The sequence below is a fragment of the Embiotoca jacksoni genome, unplaced genomic scaffold, assembly GCF_022577435.1.
Source record: "Embiotoca jacksoni isolate LCO1_2020_lvr unplaced genomic scaffold, fEmbJac1.0.p SCAF_6, whole genome shotgun sequence".
NCBI classification, from domain to species: domain Eukaryota; kingdom Metazoa; phylum Chordata; class Actinopteri; family Embiotocidae; genus Embiotoca; species Embiotoca jacksoni.
In genome coordinates this window covers 18,756,496-18,776,663 of record NW_027185414.1, presented here as the reverse complement: position 1 = coordinate 18,776,663, position 20,168 = coordinate 18,756,496, and the positions used below count along the sequence as shown (strand labels likewise).

The window sequence follows — 20,168 nt, the reverse complement described above, 5'->3', positions numbered from 1 at the left end:
GTTGTGTGTTTATATCACACAATTACAGGAGAACAGATGACTTATAAAGACAGTCACAGTCTGCAGCCTTTAATCACTCCTCTGCTCCTGCCTATTTTCCATTTTAATCATGTCGAACAATTTGTACAGCAGAAGATTATCAACTGTGTGTTTTATTTAAAAGGGCAATAATGTATTTAATAAATGGATTTGCTGGTTGTCCAGAGGATTACATAAATAAACATTCTTCAAATGGATATATGAGAGGACATATTCATGTCATGAAAAGATATGGTTTAACAATATGAATGCATATTAAGCAACATCACCCCAAACATTATGTAGAAAACCATGCACTTCTGTGAGCTCTCTTCAAACACTGGCAGGGAGAGTAAGAAACGGAAATATTTCAATGCCGAGTACAGCAGCAGTAGAAGTCACACAGCACCTGGGGGCTGTATGGACTACATGATCATGCCTCTATTTTTTCTGCCCTTTGGACTTGAGTCGACCTTAAACTCAGCATGCCTCCACTAAGTCGGCCTCTGCCAATAATATTTCAGAAACACACTTCTGCACAGCTCTGAAAATCGGTCGAGCTGATAAAGTAAGTGAGAAAAGAATAGTGTTCCGCATTATTAGATTTAGTTATGAATACTTTAACAAAAATGATCATGGATGGGATGTTACAGCCTTAATTAGGCTTTAACATGAAAACTCAACAATTAGAGATTTGTTTTAGGAATGCATTGGTTGTTACATACAAATAGCTCTTCCTTTCAGTTATCCCTATTCACTATATTGTTATTTCGAAAATTTGTATATTTAGATATTTTTCAGTTTACAGTATTGGTGGCCTCATCTTGTCTCTGTACATACCAGTTTATCCAGGCTTGTTCCAGCTGCTGTCGTTGGCCTCGCTTCTGGGGTGTAAGGCCTGAAGCGAGTACTGAACACATCGGAGATGCCTCGTGCAGACCTGCCCATTCCTGATGACTTCGGTTGGCCACACCCTTGAAAAACCTAGATCGGACCAGAGGGAGATACAGTTACCTCAGAGAAGGGGAAGTCACAAGGGAAAAGACGATACTGACTGGTCAATGTCTAAAAAGTACAAACTAACTGGTCGTGCAAGATTAACGCAATATTTCCTCACAATTACACGAGATGTGAACTGCAGGGCTGAATAGTTTTGTTGTCAGCAGTCAGAGTCAACATTAATTCTGCACTGAGTCAGCGCTCCATCAATTTCTTTGAAGAGTACACATCCATTTTGATCCCACAAAAGTTGTAGTTTGCCTACACCACTGACATGTTTCCCTTGAAAAGCTTCAGTCAGGTTGCTCATTGTACCATTTTAGATCTGTGATTTGAGACAGAAAACAGATCCAACCCGGAACCAATTCTGTATATCAGTCTCCTTTTACATGGATATGCAATTGAAAGCCATTGTTACAGAATGAATGACATCCCTCTATCAAAGCTGTTTTCCTGCCAATTTATCATAAATATATAATATAAATAAGTTTTCAGTGTTTGAAACATGATAATGCACATAATTGATGAAAGTAACAGACCCATGCTACAGCGAATTTCAAAAATGACCAATTTGGTTGGTGAAACTATAGAATTGAAATATTTATTATTACCCTTCTCAGCCAGAAAATAGCAATGTAAAAGAAAACAACGTTAATTGATAAAACTTTCCTGAAATACAAACTAGTTTTATTGTTTACAGCGAGAGAAAAGCAGATATATTATTCCCTGAACCTTACATTAATCACTGTGTAGCTTATACAGGTTCATTGTGACAACAGATTGTTTTCAGTTGGCTTCATCTCAACAGGCTTTTAGGGCCCAAACAACACCCCTCCAAACAGCACAGCTCATTAGCATTCATCTCAGGCCTGCCTGCTGGCCCTTGGCTCAGTATGTGATGGAGTACTCTGATGTGCTCCACGGCTGTCATGACAAGAGGGTGTCTTTTCTCTAATACATATCAATTCTTCACCATGATTACACTTCCGATATCTTGTACATCCCACAAGCAAAGTGATTTTCAACAGGTCTGTGCAGCGGTAAGGGAAGTACAATACAATGTGGTTTGATATATTGCACAAAGCTCGGGGAAGGACTAAATATGGTTAAAATGTGAATGTGAGGAAAGATTGTAATCTCAGACCAATCTGTCAACCAAGCACATTCCTGCAGGATTGAAGGGATCGAGTGCAAAGATTATGGGGTTAACTTTTACATTGCAGCCCTCTCAATATGGAAATGAATGTGACATCTGATTCAGTCTGACCTTTGTGACACAGGCATGAATACAGGCCAGAATACATCAATTGATCAGAATAAAAAGTTGAAGTGGAAAAACCTGCATTTTAACAAGACAATGAAGAACTATTCACCGGGGGATAATAATCTGAATGTGCTGCTTCATATCTATCTGTCTGATGAGCAATTTTAACTCAAGAAAGGATAAAGAGGAAATTAGTTGCTTCTCTTGCATGTTCAACCATCTCCTAAAAATTACCTATATATACACTACTGAATGGTTTGCTGAATATATTTGGGAGAAAAAAACAGAGTTTAAGTGCTGCATCCCCAATGTGGACTCAATGACATTTTGAAGTTATGGATAGATCGTGGTAAACATGTCCTGTCTCAGCTTCAAGACAAGTGAATATTAGGGAGACAGCTGAACACTGACAGGGAACATCTTTACGTAGGTTTAGTCTGACCATCTTGTGACGGATGTGTTCGTGATAAGTGTGTCATCACTTTGTTGACAAACACCTTTCTGCAATGTGAGGTATTACATTCATTTGAAGACCTTTTCTTTTGTATGTTAGCAGTATATATATTTGATTTTTATGACACAGCATTGTGTGTTGAAGCTTGTCACTGTGTTCTGATCATACAGTGCATCCGGAAAGTCTTCACAGCGCTTCACTTTTTCCACATTTTGTTATGTTACAGCCTTATTCCAAAATGGATTAAATTAATTTTTTTCCACAAAATTCTACACACAATACCTCATAATGAGAAAGTGAAAAAAGTTTGTTTAAAATTAAAACATACATAAGTATTCACAGCCTTTGCTCAATACTTTGTAGAAGCACCTTTGGCACCAGTTACAGCCTCAAGTCTTTTTGAGTATGATGCTACAAGCTTGGCACCTATTTTTGGGCAGTTTCTCCTGTTCTTCTTTGCAAGACCTCTCAATCTCCATCAGGTTGGATGGGGAGCGTCGGTGCACAGCCATTTTCAGATCTCTCCAGAGATGTTCAATCGGTTCAAGTCTGGGCTCTGGCTGGGCCACTCAAGGACATTCACAGAGTTGTCCCGAAGACACTCCTTTGTTATCTTGGCTGTGTGCTTCGGGTCGTTGTCCTGTTGGAAGATGAACCTTCGCCCCAGTCTGAGGTCCAGAGCACTCTGGAGAAGGTTTTCATCAAGGATGTCTCTGTACATTGCTGCATTCATCTTTCCCTCCATCCTGACTAGTCTCCCAGTTCCTGCTGCTGAAAAACATCCCCACAGCATGATGCTGCCACCACCATGCTTCACCGTAGAGACGGTGTTGGCCAGGTGATGAGCGGTGCCTGGTTTCCTCCAAACATGACGCTCGGCATTCAGGCCAAAGAGTTCAATCTTTGTTTCATCAGACCAGAGAATTTAGTTTCTCATTGTCTGAGAGTCCTTTAGGTGCCTTTTGTCAAACTCCAGTGGGGCTGTCATGAGCCTTTTACTGAGGAGTGGCTTCCGTCTGGCCACTCTACCATACACGCCTGCTTGGTGGAGTGCTGCAGAGATGGTTGTCCTTCTGGAAGGTTCTTCCCTCTTCACAGAGCAACGTTGGAGCTCTGTCAGAGTGACCATCGGGTTCTTGGTCACATCCCTGACTAAGGCCCTTCTCCCCCGATCGCTCAGTTTGGCCGGACGGCCAACTCTAGGAAGAGTCCTGGTGGTTCCAAACTTCTTCCATTTACGGATGATGGAGGCCACTGTGTTCATTGGCACCTTCAATGCTGCAGACATTTTTCTGTACCCTTCCCCAGATCTGTGCCTCGATACAATCCTGTCTTGGAGGTCTACAGACAATTCCTTGGACTTCATGGTTTGGTTTGTGCTCTGACATGTCAACTGTGGGACCTTATATAGACGGTGTGTGCCTTTCCAAATCATGTCCAATCAACTGAATTTACCAGGTGGACTCCAATCAAGTTGTAGAAACATCTCAAAGATGATCAGTGGAAACAGGATGCACCTGAGCTCAATTTTGAGTGTCATGGCAAAGGCTGTGCATACTTATGTACATGTTTTTTTTTTCTTTTTTTTTTTTAAATAGATTTGAAAAAAATTTCAATTTTTTTTTTTCCACGTCATCATTATGGGGTATTGTGTGTATTTCCTCAAACATCATGAGAATTCAGATGCATTAAAATACACTGTTTAATAAGAAATAGATACTATCAGTTGAAGTTGACTTATATTTCACTGAGACATTAGATGTGTCAGTTATTTGTCGTGTTGTATTCATTTAATAAACTAAAAGCTACTTCAGGACACAGTACCTTGGCTGACACTTGCATGCTGTTGTCCTGCATAGTCATGATGGCCTCAGAGATCTTGATGTCAATTGGCTGTATGACTGCTTCAATGTTGAAGGGTCCTTCCAGTCTGTCTGCCACCAGCAACATGGCATCTGTCATAACACAGAGGACACATGTCAGTTCAAAGATATTAAACACTCACGTGGAAATTTTGCCACTTCTGTTCATGTACGCATGTCCGTATGCTCACAGTGTCCCTGAGCATTACTCAATGTGAAACCCTCTGCTGGGCTCTATCAACAAAGAGAACAAAGAATGGTTCCTTCTCCAAATGTGTTGGCTACCTACTATTACGAACACAAAAGCAACCTGCCAGCCCCTTCACTTTTCCCCACAAACACTCCCAGTGTAAGAGAGTGGTGGGGAGATGGAGGGAGTCTGGTGCTTGTAAGAGGATGTGCAACATCAAGTAGAAATTACATTTCAGTGTACAAAGCTTACAAATACTTTATACATAAAACAAATATTTGATTTGCATACATGTCAATGACTCCAGTAAAACCGAAAATGACAAGACTGCTTTACCTGTCTATTTGCATTGGCAATTCTTAATCGTTTAAAGACATAACACTTTTTTTTTGTCAAACGTGAATCCCCTGAATACTTTATGGATAATAATTATGGATCACTTAAAAACATCTGAGGGTAAGAGGGAAATCAGGTACAAAAAGCACAGTTGCAATTCAAATTATTCAACCTCCTAAACCTGCAAGAAGAGTTTTGTTAATGAAATACCCTGAAAACATTCTAACTAAAGATACAATAACATAATTTAAACGTTATCCAAAAAGACCCATAAGCTCTCCTAAAAGCTAAGAATAATATTTTGACCACAATGAACTTGAATAAATGTTTGGGGTAGTTTCTCAAGCTTCTGGCACCTCTCTTTTGAAACTCTTGCGGAAAAATGTCTTCTGGTGCAAAACCTTAAAGCTCACAAACAACTTAGCTTCCATACTGCCCCTTCTTTTACTTTCAATCCCACCAAAGATTTTCAGTGGAAATCAAATCTGTGGACTCAGATGGCCTCTTCAAGGATGTTCTTGGGACAATTCCTAAACCAAGCTTTGGTTGACCTGGACGTACGGTTGGGATCGACCCATGCCCTGCTGGAACTTCCAATGACTACCAATCATCAGCGTACACACTGAGGGCATCACATTCTTCATAAAAATGAATCCAGTATGCCAGTCCCATGGCCAAGTTTACTAGCTCATCCAGCAGCACAAAAAACCCCCACAAAAGGACAGGTCTACCTCTGTGCTTGGCTGTCAGGATGGTGCTCTTCTTACACAAGCCTTCTTACACCAGATATACTGCTGCTTTATGAATCCAAACCCTTACAGTTTAGTCCCATCACTTATGTTAAGTCTACTTTTATGTCCTTTGAACAAGAATTGTATTCAGCAGTTTACCAGCATATATATTTGCTTGCAAACAACATAGGGAGTCCTTGAGGTATAAGCATAAAATGCATTCGATATTACATGGCTGACACCAACACATTTTGTAATTTTTTTTTGTGGCCTTTCTGTTTAAATCCTTTTACATTTCTTTGTAAAGGCAGATCGTCTCTAATGGGTCGATGTTCACAGTTTTGATCTCCCAGGTGAATTCTGTTGCCTGGCATCTTCTCTAATAACACACCTATACATCATTTGTGTCATGTCTTGTGTTTCTGTCTGTGTTTGTATTTTATCTCAAAACCCAGATGAAGCCTTTCAGCTGAAACACATGGGTGTAAGCCATGTAATATCAAAGGATTTTTATCCTTAAACCTCTCAGAGTGTCTTGCTTTTTTGTCTTGACTGCAGTCATCACAGTCCTTAACACCAAAGAGCACTTTATAGACAAAGTGTGAATTTTTACCTTTTGTTCATAAACAAAGACACAGTTCAGACTTGTCCTTCTTTGATGAAGTTCTTGCTTGTTTAGTGTTCTTCTTATAATCTGCACTGATAGTTTGTTCTTGCGTTCACCAGGTTTTCCTTTAAGTCTTAATAATAAGAAATATGACCGGGGAGGTTTGCAGCTGTACCATGAGTCATACAATTGTGTTTGATGCTGCCAATCAAATCTCTTTTTTTTACCACTGTCATTTTGGTTTAATGGAATAATTTATTCACTGAGCTTTTGAGACAGCTCCTTTATCTTTTTCATGTTAGCAGTTTGAGCACCTGCATACACAGGATTTATGTCTGTGCCACAATCGAAGACAATTCAGTGTTGTTACAGAAAGCTAAAAGCTTAAATGTGTTTTGCATCATTTTGGCAAACTTACATATTATTGAGAAGTGAATAAAAAGCAGCTTTGGGGTTTACAAGCCCCAAAGCTCCTGCAACTCAGAAGAATATTACTTACTTTTATCATTACATTTATTATCAGATTATTTCTCAACAAATACGAATACAAATGTAATTTATGGAAATTCCAAATCATCAGAAAAGTTTAATGAGTAAACTCTTACAAACTAGCAGGCATGTTGTTGCCTTGTATATTTTCCAAAAATCTACATTACATCTAATCATTACAAACTGTTTCAATAACAACATACTTTATAGACACACACACCCACACTGTACATATACCGTATACATACACACACCAGGACCATGACCTTTTAAGAGTCTTGGTCTGAATCAATACCTAAAACAGATTACCCACCAAACTGACACTTTTCATTTCATTTCACTTTCTAAGAGTGTGATACTAATATGTTCATACAGAAGAATGGCGCTATTGATCGTGTAGAATCTGAGATGTCTGGGGTGAAAATAATGTGTTTAATATACACTCTGTCTTGTCTCTCAAAAAGTAATTAAAAGTCTTGTTTGAGGGGTTAGCGCTGGTTAAGTGGGAGGGCAGTGATATCAAGAAGACTTCTATCTCTGTTCAGTGACATTTGCGAGGATACTGACCTATCAGGAAACCTCTATTTAGCCAAAGGGCAGCAGAAGAACTGTTCCTCATAAGGACTGAGTCCTTAATAATAGTTGAATGAAATTTGTAAATCATTAAATCATGAGTGATCATGACTAGAATTTTGATGCAGGGTGATAAGTGGCCTCCATGTCTGAAGCCTGAGGGGCGGGCCAAAAGCACAATGACACACTACACTCCCAGCTGTGACACTGCAGAAATGCAGAGCTTCCACCATCAGTGCGGACTCAAGTCTGGGCTCAAACCATTAGCAAAATGAGTGTATCTCATAAAAACTGACATAAAAAGTCTAAGATTTATTCTGCTCTCATTTGACTAATTATTGTGTTAATACATTGTTAGACTTACCTAAAACATTACTAAAAAAGTTCAAATCAATTTCCAGTTAAATTTAAAAAGTTGAGTTTAACACATTTGATGAAACCAAAATAAGATTAATATAATTTCAGCCTTTTTAGGTTTTATTGAAGTGAAAGTATTTAGTTTTTTCAGAATCTCCTCCACCTCTTGCACACTTTACTGTGACGTAGACTCAATTTCACCAAATGGATAAAACGCCAACCTACACAACAACCCCTGTAATACCAAATGTATTAAAATGGTTTGTATCTGTGAAATATAATACAGTATATATTCTGTTACTATCAACAAATTCCATTAAAAACAAAACAAAAAAACAATGCCATTGTCTGTTTCTGACGTCCCCAGAACATCTATGCTAACCGCAAGCCAACCGTTTTCTTCCGAGAGCTTTAGAAAAAAGCCGGGCGCTGCAGTTTTAAAGAAACATTACTTAAACATAAGTAATTCAAGGTTTCGTTAGGGGCTATTTTCAGTTGCAGATTGGTGTACTAATAAGTACAGCAGCAGGGTAGTGTATGTGGAGTCAATGCAAAATAAACTACAGTCACTGGTTTATCATGGTGGAGCAATAGATCAGCCAGTGAAACAATAATGGTCTGTGTATCCTCTGTGCCATAAAGTCTATGGCAACAAAGATACACAGAAAATACTTTGGAATTCTAGAGTGCACTGTTGGCTTAGGTCTTAATGCAGTTAACAGTTAACAGTAAGAGAAATATAGTAAAATACTAACAAATAGGTTGTATTTTGCGGTCACATCGCTGCTGATGTTTTATTGTTTCCGTATAGTCTACAAGTCAGTTTAAAAACAACACTGGTGAGCTGGGAAAATTCAGGAGCACTACTGAGCACTTCAAAGTCAGGGCAAGAAGTCCTCATCTCTGAATGACAAATTGGGTCATTTGTCAGTACCTTCCATACCAGCATGATACTGGAGTGTTTGTTGATCTGACACCCGTGTGGTTCAGGTATGATTATGTTTAGACAACGGAAATTACTTGGTTATGGTCAAAAGACTCCTATTGAGGTTAAAGCAAACAAACACTAACTGACTGCTTTCAGGGGGAGGGAACATGGAACTTTATGAACTCAGTAAACTTTAGTTTCGATATTGTTCTTTATGTGGAAACTTTAACTTGTTCAGCAAGGAGAGCTTGACTGTAAAATTGACAAATAAGATCATTGGGGTAGGTCAGGCACTGCTCTCACAATTACAGTGTAACAGACTGGCAGTGAGGAAAGCCAATACCATTCAAGACTGTCCTGAGCAGCCGTTGCAGAATGTGTTTAGCTCCTGCCTTCAGGCCGGTATTTCAGAGTGCCTGTCATGAGACCTAAGAAACATGAAGTCTCTCCTACATCTCAGTGGCAATTGACAGGGCAGGATATTAAGCTCACCGCTTGACGAAGAGGAGTGATTTAGAGGGCAGGTGAGTACAGAGGAGAGACCACTAGCCTGCCTGAAGAGAGGTGTAATAAAAACAGAAATATGAATACACAAACAATTGACAATAAATTAATCAAATTTGATAATTGCCAGGGCTCCTGTTTTTAAATGAACAGTATAGGTCTAGTATTTAAGTAAAAATATAATCTTTTGCCAACAACTGAGCAATGTTTTTTTGTTTGTTTGATTAAGAATGTTAATAGATTTGTCTGAAAGCTGACTGGCAGACCCTTGGTCTATGATCAGTTGATCATTTTTTGGTGGTAATTTGAATCTGGATTAGACCACATCAAACAATTATTGTGTTTCGGACAATACTCTCGAAGAAGAACAGTTAATATACTGCGTTTACTGTGGTGTTGCGTCTGATTGGCTATTTGTCTATTGACAACCTTTTATGTGTGATTCGAGAACAGAAATTAGACTTATAGGCAGCCCACTCATCGGTCATATAAAGTGTCTCAAACATCACTGTTCAGATTTTGATCAAAAATCTGAAAAATGATGCACTTTATACTGTAGCATATATTAGTCACCCTATTTAGAGGAATTTTTCATGGCCACCACTGCAAAATCAATTTGATTGAAAAATGGTGAGAGGTCAAATGTCTTCTTATTTAGTATAATTCAGTTTATTCAATTTTTCCTCCAAATATTTAAAAGGATGAATTGTAAGAAATGCAAAGACCTTTGTACAAACCTTCCCAAGCAGCAACCAACTTCTCCTGTCTCTCCCTGAATCTTTTAACTGTGAGCTCAAACTCTGCCAAAGTGAGCGCCAAGACCTCCTGATAACCCAACCACAAAACTCACTTTCATTACATAATTTTACTGTTTAGAGTGGTCAGTATAGCAATATTAAATACACACATAATATATAATAATTATCTTTTCATCCAAATAAACACGTGTTAGGTTGTGTATGTCAGGCCTGTGCTTTTAAAGTGCACTGAGTGAATAGAGGTACAGATAGACTCCTCTCTTTGGTCTGTTAGTGGCTGTGCCTTTGAAGAGCCCTCCTGTTTGTTTACTCTGGAGTCTCAAATTGGGCATGATGCTTGGTTAGATTTCCATCAGGAGCTGGCTGGAGGTCATTGCAGGGGGGCCAACCTGAGTCCTGTGAAGTCTTCAGCTGCCTATGTTTAGCAGAGTACTACTCTAATGGTTTTACAAAAAAAAAAGAGAGTGGAGGGGAAATTGGCAGCAATTCTGTTACTCATTCCATAAAAGACCCAAGGACCTAAATGATATCCTCAGTGGAGTTTTGACAACCTATTTTTCATATAGCTTAATGAATATTTGATGGATTGTGAGTATGCGTCCGCCATATGAATTGCTATCAGGAAGAGTTACTTTTATATGCTTAAATAACTTCTGAAATGATGTCATACAGGAACACTTACAAAAATTTAAAAAAAAAATCGACTGGGATTGAAAAACATCTAAAAGATTAATCTCGTCTAACCATAAATCATTAGGAGGCTGAGCACATACGCGCACAAGCTTTGCTGTGTCAGTTTTTCACAATGTTTCGTTCCTACCATTGATACCACTGACCTTTGCGACATTATCTGGATCCAACCATGTCCTCAACAGCATCTCTTACTTAATACTTGTCCTGGACCCTGTGGTCAGTTTTAATGGGCTTGCCACAATACCACTTTTTTTTGTCAGCATGATCGCACGAGCTGGGTGAAAAATTTAAAAATGTGCCAGAACTACAGCATGCTGCTGGAACAGCCTCACCACATTCTATAACATGCCTCCAGGGTGCAGGGCAGACAACCAACCAAGATAGTGCAATAGAGGCAATAACCTCAATGCACTGCAGGAAAATATCAGCTAATGCTGAGACACTTTATTACAAGTGCACATTTTAAAAATAAAACACTTATTTTCAGAGGGTTAAGAAGAGACAGTGATCCGGACTTTATTCAAGAGGGTCCCATTGATAATTGTATTCTGGCGATATCAACTTTAGGCTTTCACACAATAAAGAAAGTGCATGACAGCGCTGACTTTCAGAGGATATTCAGGGTAAATGTTCCTGTCTGCTCACCAACAGATTTGGAGTGGGAGCAAACATTAAAACATAATTTTTTGGAACAATGTGATTTATATCAAAATGTTTTTGTAGGACACTGCCCATTGGTTGACTTTAAAATGTCTTTGACTGTGAGGTTTCAAAAGGTGTATACACACAGAGTATTTTATTTATATTTCCATTTTATCATTGTCTATATCTTGAGATTTTCTTGTTATGACAACTAACTTGACCAGTTATTCTTCTTAATAAATGGTCAAATTTTAAAAATGATTTTCTATTAGTGATGATCTGATAATGATCCACTGTGATTTGTCATTAGTTTCATGTAATGTTGAAATTATCCATTTCCTTTGTGTACGAATAAATAGATAATTGATTTTGACCCCTATTCATCCATTTATCCATTAACTGACACAGCGGGCTGTATTGGCATTGTTGTTTACAGCATGGTGCAAACCTTTTTTATATTTCTATTTTTTTGCTTCAGGTTAAATGCTCGGTTATTTTCAAATTCAAAAATCTCTTTTTCTCACCCAGAGGGATTTGGAGAGACTCCAACAAAATACCCGGAGAGTCCCTTGGGGCACACAGCAGTCATTCACATGTGAATCTGTGACACATCAACAACTTTGATGTGAACATGTTGAGAAACAGATAAAACCTAGTCATAATTATCAGATTTTTTTTTATTTAATGACTCTTTTATTAACTTCAACAGGTATTTCTGCTATGAGTTTCTCATCTCAGCAGTTGGTCACATTGACTACTTTTACTTTTGGTCATGCCACAGTCGTTACAATATGGAAGTGGTGAGTGGTGCTGGAGAGTTCAATACACATTACCGCAATATGATCAATTTCTGTAACACGCTACCAGACTCATCCTGGGCAGGTACCTATAAAATCAGTTATTATATGTGTGACTGGTTTCTTCAGGGAAACTACACATTTTACAATACTGACAAGAATAACCACGACAAAAAGTGAGCCTGTGCCCACCTTCACTTCATCTATAATCTTACTGACAAGCACATCCAGGCACATTATTGCTTTTTTTCCCCAGATATGATAAGGACCTAAAGAGTTTTTGAAGAATAAAGGAGGTAAAGCTCTATAATAACTAAGACACTGGCTGTCCCGACATTAGGGCCAGGTACCAAAATTCTAAATACCCAGAATATAATCTGCGTTACAACTGCATGAAAATGAAAGATTTGTACCATTATCTAATTTCCTTTCTCTTAAAATGGATTTCATGAGAAATTGGTATAAAAAAAGTAGCGCTCAGGAAGCGGTATCAAAGTGAAGGTATCGGTAACGGTATCAAATATTTTTGAATGATATCCAACCCGAAGGATCACCCAAAGATTGCAGTGATGAAAAATGTCAGACCATCAAACACCACAAAAGCCAGACTGGCTCAAGTGAAATGAACACACACACACACACACATACACACACACACACACACACACACACACACACAATAATAAAATGGGACTGTAAAAGTGTCATATAAATGTGCAAATTTAGAGTACAGGCTTAAAGCATGTTAAAAGTCATCTGTGACCTGGTCTTTAGGTCTTTAAAGACAATTCACTGTCTCAATTATGAGGGTTTTTTTTTCATCATTCAAATCGTCAGTTTAAAAACTTGCCTCAGCTACATATTTCCAATGATCATTTGTTAGCTGTCTCATTGCAACATTTGCTCTTTCAGTGTTCATATGAATTAATGAAGGTATAGTTCTGCTGTCTAGGAGATGATGAACATAATGCAAAGCAAATTGCATAATACAAGTCTGCTCAATGATTCAGAGAAGCACTGCTAAAAATGGAAAAAACAACTTTCACCATCTGTCAGTGCAAACTGGAGAAACATGTCTGCACACAAACACTACGCATCCAACAATAGAAGGTGATGACACCCTTCATAAATAACCAGAAACAGATGATTACTCTTTTGCCAATGGTGTTTATCCATGTGGCACAACTCATCATGACAAATGTGTTGTAAAAATGTTATAAAAACAGCGCATGAATTCGATCTGTTTTTCTAAACTTGAATGAACTCAGCATACGCGTCACAAAGACGGTCTGTAGAAGATAAACTGAGATAAACTTGAGAACTTAAGGTTTTGCATGTGATGACGACTATACAGAAAAAGCTTACAGGATAACGCCTCTGATACTTAATTTACATTGAATGAAACATTTCCTCTGAAGTTAAATTTAAAACAAGTGTTTTGTGTGCAAATCCTACTATCGCTCTAGTGACATAGTAAACATGGAAAGAGAGCAGCGCGTATTCTGAAATAACAAAAAACAACTGTGCAACTGCATCTTCAATCTGGAGAGAAGTCAATGTCAGGGAGACATCAGTGTCACCGCACATGCTCAGGGAGACGGCTCCCTGTTTACATGCTTTGCTATTTTGACAAGCCGAGAGAAAAACTACACTGACTTTGTTCAGTGAGGGAATGTGTCACTTAAATACAACAGTATGGCTCTTTGATGTCCCGCTGCTGTCTCTTTTCATCTCCTTTTGTCTATCATGGAATATAATCGCTAGTCGGCATATGCTGGAAATTCACAGATGTGGGAGTGCCTACAAAAATACAAACATGTGTGGGGTTTTACAGCAATTTCGATGATCAATTTTCTTAAACTGTCACCTCCTGTGCTTCAGAGGTGCAATGCTAAAATGGGGGACTACTTTTTTTTCACAGTAATTAAACAAGAAATGCAAGGCCTGCCGATTAATCTAAAACATCCCATGCCCTTTGAGTTCCCTGCCGAGACCAACTGGGATAAAGCCATGGATTAATTTTTGTCCCATTAGACCACAGAGCTCACTGACCTTTCTTTGAAGGACTCAGTTAATAAAACCCCACAGACATTATATAATATTATAAACACATCATATCTTCAATGGTGTTTACAGACCAGTGACACATGCGTATTTTATTGTAAGTACCCCTGTTCAAAATGACATGGAGTTGTTTCATATCATTTATCAAGTAAAGACAGAAAGACAATCAAGTGAGAAAACACCAAGTCCGATTTTTTTCCTCTCAATCAAAAGGTTTGATGCAGAGCCAATAGCTTTCACTTGATGCAAACTTGTATCCATCACCTTTGTTAACTCTTTTTCAAAACACATCCAGGGTAAAACTCATGCTCATGCTGATAAAGCTCACAAACCTCCACCTTTCACTCTTACTTAAACGCTCCTGTCTAAACACAAACACTGCCAAAACTATTATGCTAAAAGACGTCAGAGTTGGTTTCCTGGAACATTTATTCGAGCGTGCAGCTGCGAGAGGTGAATCAATTGCAAAAAGACTTGCTACCTTGCCAACATATTTGTCTGTCTTTGGGGAGTCTCCACAAGCATTCTCTCATGCACTTAGAGCTGGACTGTAGCTCAATAACAGCACGAACAAATAATTCTTCATAGGACGTTTTTCCCCGCTTTTATTGGCTTTCAGCTATATGTGAATTACTTTAGCTCATCTGAAGTCTCAAATAGCTTGTCTGTTGTTCCACATGAACTCAGTTTTTTATACTATACTCTACTACACTTTTCTCTGCTTGACGACAAACCTGAATCTGTTGGCTAACTGTTCATTTCCCTGAGCTTGGTGAAAAGCAGGGATACAAGTGCACAAAGGAAACATCAGCAAATGTGATGTTCATTGTGCTGCACAACTAACTGAACTTAAGGGTCAAGCATATTACAGTCAAGTGGGCAAATTCAATGTCACACAGGAGTGAAATTAATGAAAACCAGCAGCTGCCCACAAGATACAAAGGGAAATGATGATATGAAATATAAAATGAATGCTTTGGGAAATGGTTACCAGGAAGGTTAAAGGAATAGTTTGACAGCTGGGGGAATTAACGTGTTCACTTGCTTGGTGAGAGTTAAATGAGAAGATTGATGTTGTGATGTCCAGCAAGAGTTGAGCCAATCTTCTCTCACCTTTCAGCAAACACACAAATAATTACATACCTGGAAATGTTGAAATATTCTATTAGCCAAGTGCAATTTGAATAGGCAAAAACATGCAATAAAATGAAAATGTATAATTGTGTAAAACAATATGCTCAACAGTGCGTAACAATATGCCTTCCAGAAATATAAAAATTGAGGACAGAATCTAGCAAGAACCACATTTAGTGTGTGAATGTGGAGGCAATAAAACTCAGTAAAAAAAAAACCCATAGGTGTACATCAGCTCTGGTAACTCAGAATAATATAAAAAAAAAGTTGTGATGCGTGTAAATATGCAGTGTAGCTGTGTAAGCATTCTTGCCAGAGATATAGAAAAGCAGCATTTTGCAGACTCTGCACAGCCAGTAGCAATTAGAAGGAAAATATACTGATTCTTGATGATGCTGGGGATATGGAGATCACTTCCACTTGGCTAAATGAGTCATCCAGCCTTCAACTCTCTGACAGGCAGAAACCCACTAGCCCAGCTTGTTTGTTCCTGTCATGTCTGTTACTGAGACCATCATGCTTGATACTTAGTCAGTTTGAGTGCCTGTGTGTCTGTTTGTGTGGGTCCGTTGAATGTCTCAAGTTTAACTTAGAGAAGGAGTATTTTTTGTTTTACTTGAGGAGTCTAACCATCCTTGAAAAATTTAGTTCAGTCAAAGCATGTGGATGTTAAGGGTGAGTTTTTAAGCTTAAATTTAGTTTTCATGGTATTTACAGAACCAAGCATAAAAGACCTCTTGAAGGCTTTTGTGTGACGTAAACCTCAATGTGAGCTAATTTTTTTGCCAAGACATCTGTTTCATTTAAAGTGAAGCACTGGCACGGTGTTTATCTTCATAACCTGACAGATATCATACAAGGTCCTTCTTGGAGGACGAAAAATATGTTGGCTTGAATTCTCATGATCCTGAGGGGTTGTGGGGAGGTCCAGTTACATGGGGACACAATCCATGCAATTAAAAAGAAATGAGCAAATAAGATCAATGAGGATCGCTTACACTGTGGTGTCAAAGGACTCAGCAGAGGACAACACAAGCCTATATCTTAATTAGGAGGAATAATGTGTTTACGGGCACAGTGCTGTGCACGCAGTAAAGAAATACACCAGTCTTTTCATTTAAATCTAGAAGGAGTTAATTATTTTTACAACACGAGCGCTCTCTAAATAAAGACAATTATTACAATGTTAAAATAGATTTTTGCTAAAACTGCCTTATTACTGAGTGGGGGTTCAAAAGTTCAATTTTGTTGAATTCTGACCTGAGCTGTTGAAACAGCCCCAAAAAAAAAAAGAAAAAAAAGAAATGGCTTTCTCATGTTTCTGAATTTCCAGACCGGAATAGTAACAAGTTATTCACATATAAAGTCTAAACCAACGTTACAATCTATTGCTAACAACACTAACATTGCATGTAAAGTCCTGCTATCTTGTACAGCGCCACCCAGAGTTCTGTAGTGGTAAATACAGCATCAACCAATGCACAGCCCATGTGGAAATGCTGACTTTATCATTGCTATGCCTGGCAGTCTTTCAATCTCGCATGGTACATTTACTGATAAAAGGAATGGAATTACCACTTGAAATTGTTGTGTAATTTTTTTTAAACTAAGAGCTAGAGGTAGACAAAACCAAGCTTCTCATTAGCTGGTGATTGTAAATTTGGTTGGCTGACGAGACAACTGTAACTGGACAATATTATCAGAGAGGTAGCATATTAAGTTAATGGTAACTCCAGGAGTTGACTGCTCCATCAGATTTTCAGTGATAATTAGACTGTTGTCTACCATAACACCACTGATCCTGTTTTCAAATACTATATTTTCACTTTTACGCATTAAGAACAAAACATTGTTTCTGCTGAGTGTACCTCTATCAATGGTAACATAGCCAGCTGGGGTTGTTGGAGTAACTCATCTAAATCCAATGAAAGTGCAAAAAAAAGCTGCTAATAAAAGTCTAAACTCTGATACCATTCTGGACATATTACACTGAGAATGTACAACTTGTGCAAAGGTTTTTTTTTTTTTTTTAAACATAAACTATGATCCAATGAAATAATATATCTAGCTATAAGAGGGAGGATCAATAGATTCTACTGTTGCATGTGAACGATGCACAGCACCATGACGTGCATGGAGAACACAGAAGCTTATAACTTATATAAACTATGATCCAATGAAATAATATATCTAGCTATAAGAGGGAGGATCAATAGATTCTACTGTTGCATGTGAACGATGCACAGCACCATGACGTGCATGGAGAACACAGAAGCTTATAACTTATAACTTTCATGACTAATCCAAGTTTCGTTGCTTGATAAAAATCAGTGCACATCAAAGTTTGTGACAAATTATTGGGGAACAGAGAAAAGTCACAGGAAGCCAAATCCAACGAGCACGGGTGATGGGGGTAAAGATTGTGTTACTGTAGGTTAGAAACGCGTGTGTTTTTAAATGTGCATTGAGTGGGCAAACTGTAATTTTCCAGAACCCAAGTGCCATCGCAGCGCAGCTCAGGTCATTTGCACTGAATGTTTTCCCTCACACGCCTCAGAACATCAATGAAGCAAATTGGAGACGCACCTGAGCAGGCGCTCACAAATAGAGCGTAACTCAGGTGTGGATTTTGATCAAGAGATGAAATTTGTAGCACTTGCTCATTAGGGTTATACCTTTCTCCTTCTCCATGCAGGTCCCAGTGCTGCTCATTGTTCGCACGCAACCGGAGCAGTCTTGGAACTTATTGATCCACCTTGATGATGCTAACAATACCTTTTAAACTATGTACACACAAAGTATTCCCCTTGTAACAGCCTCATGTGCGCTGCTTCATCGGGTGAGGAAATGTGAAGCTTGCTGTGAGTTACACTTGCAAAGCTATGATTTTAAGATTGCCATATGGGAAAGGGGTTTATCAAAGAGTCAATTAATGTCTGCCATTGATATTGGCCATGTGTAGCTGAAATGATCATATTATTGATGCCACTCTCCTGACAAAAATGGCACTATTCATGGTGTAGGCCTGAGAAACTACAGTAGTGTTTGAATAACTGGATGTACCCCCCCTCCCCCCCATCCTCCCCTCACTCTGTCTTTTTGAGGGTATTTTAACAAGGTGCTGACAAGAAAAATGATAATGATGTATCTGTCATGATGCAGAGCTGGGTAAATTTGTCATGATGACAGGTGACTGATAGTCTGGTATCATCTAGTGGCCAAACCATGAATTCTTTCCCTGAACACTCGAACACACACAAAGACACACCCACAAAGACATACACACACACTAAAACTCAGGATGCCTAACATCACTCTGCACAAGTATAAGCAGGTAAATCACATCCTTCCTCAGGTTTATGCCCATTGCTCACTGACAGTGGGTCTTTTTTTTTTTTTTTGTAGAGGATAAAGTTGTTACAGTAACCTTTACAAAGTGTACACTACTGTACTGTGACTGTGACTTTAAATGTATGGCATGGATGCTGTAATCACTCTTTTTCTTCTGCATAACAAAATGTAGGCTACATTCACCAAGGTCATTATTGTTTCAACACAGATTTCGGGACAAGGCACAGCAGTGGCACATTTGTTCTTCCTTCCACAGTGTGGTACCGACATCTTGACATCCAAATTGCTTGTTTTTATGTGTTTGTGTTTATAATTGTATATCAAATTCATCAGTGGCTGTTACTTTCTTGCACTGCCAAGATTTTACTTTTAATCTCAAGTTTGTAAGCCTTCTTGATTTGTTTAGCGTTACAGAATGTCTCATAAATTCTTATGGCTCTGCGTTGTTAATGTTAAGTGATGTTTTGATGGCTTTGTGAAGCATTTTAGAGCAATCTCCTTTATTTAAGCGTGGAAATAGCAGGCATGCTTCCAACTACATTTATGTTCAATTGTTTTTTTTTTTTTTTTTTTTCATTCATTCATTTTCATCCTCTGTAGATTTATTTCCTATAAACTCAAAGCAAAAGCCTCAATGTTATATGTATAGGGGATAAAGAAAATGAATAACTAACAGCTAATTGTATTTACTATTAATGAGAATATTAGATATAAAACTTTACACATTATTATGGACATTCGTGAAGGTGCACAATTTAGGATGTGAAAAAATATACACGATAGTTTTTTGTTTTTTTTTTAATAGAAGAAACGCAAATTATAAAATATTTACAGTAGATGTACAATAAGGATGCCCGTGATTAAAAGGCCGGTTACATTTTAGATAAGTGAAGCTGGCATTATTGGCAATATTACAACAATTTCAATGCCTTGTCACATACATTTAAATGGACATGTATTTACTTTTTTGTACAGATAAAAGGAAGCTGATAAGATTTGTCTTTGTAATTTGTTCTTAAAAGTGCTATTTCAATAAAGCTTTGTGAGCAAAAACATTTTTTAAAGTTCCCTGTTTTACATTTTCCGCAGAGGCAAGAGAAACAATCTGTTTCATTTCAGAAGATTTATTTTTGTGGCAAAATGATGACAGATAAATCCCGACCTTCATTTTTCCAAACAAAATAGAAAATCAGCGATGTGATGTGACTTTCTTATGTTAAGGTAGAAAGTGAAGAAAAAAATAGAAATGATGTCACTGTGTGTTTTGTGTTTGGGGAGATGTGCAAAGACCATTTCTGTCATGTTTGGGAGGAAGCAGCAAAGCAACACTAAGTTAATACAGTGCTGTTTTTGTGCTCTGTTTATAAAAACTAGATTTAGATTTAGTTTTAGGCATATTGAAGCGCTGTGCAACATT

General features: G+C 38.1%; 1 protein-coding gene across 3 annotated transcripts in view; it reads right to left on the bottom strand.

The window, feature by feature from the left end:
- Positions 1-20,168, bottom strand: part of LOC138212997 (glypican-6-like) — a 133,119-nt gene that overhangs the window by 29,606 nt on the left and 83,345 nt on the right. For all 3 annotated transcript variants that reach the window (XM_069173782.1, XM_069173780.1, XM_069173781.1), the window contains exons 5-6: positions 4,560-4,690; positions 859-1,002 (exon numbers count right to left, since the gene is read on the bottom strand). In XM_069173782.1, the coding sequence (XP_069029883.1) occupies positions 859-1,002; positions 4,560-4,690 (275 nt within the window). The remainder of the gene's footprint in view (positions 1-858; positions 1,003-4,559; positions 4,691-20,168) is intronic.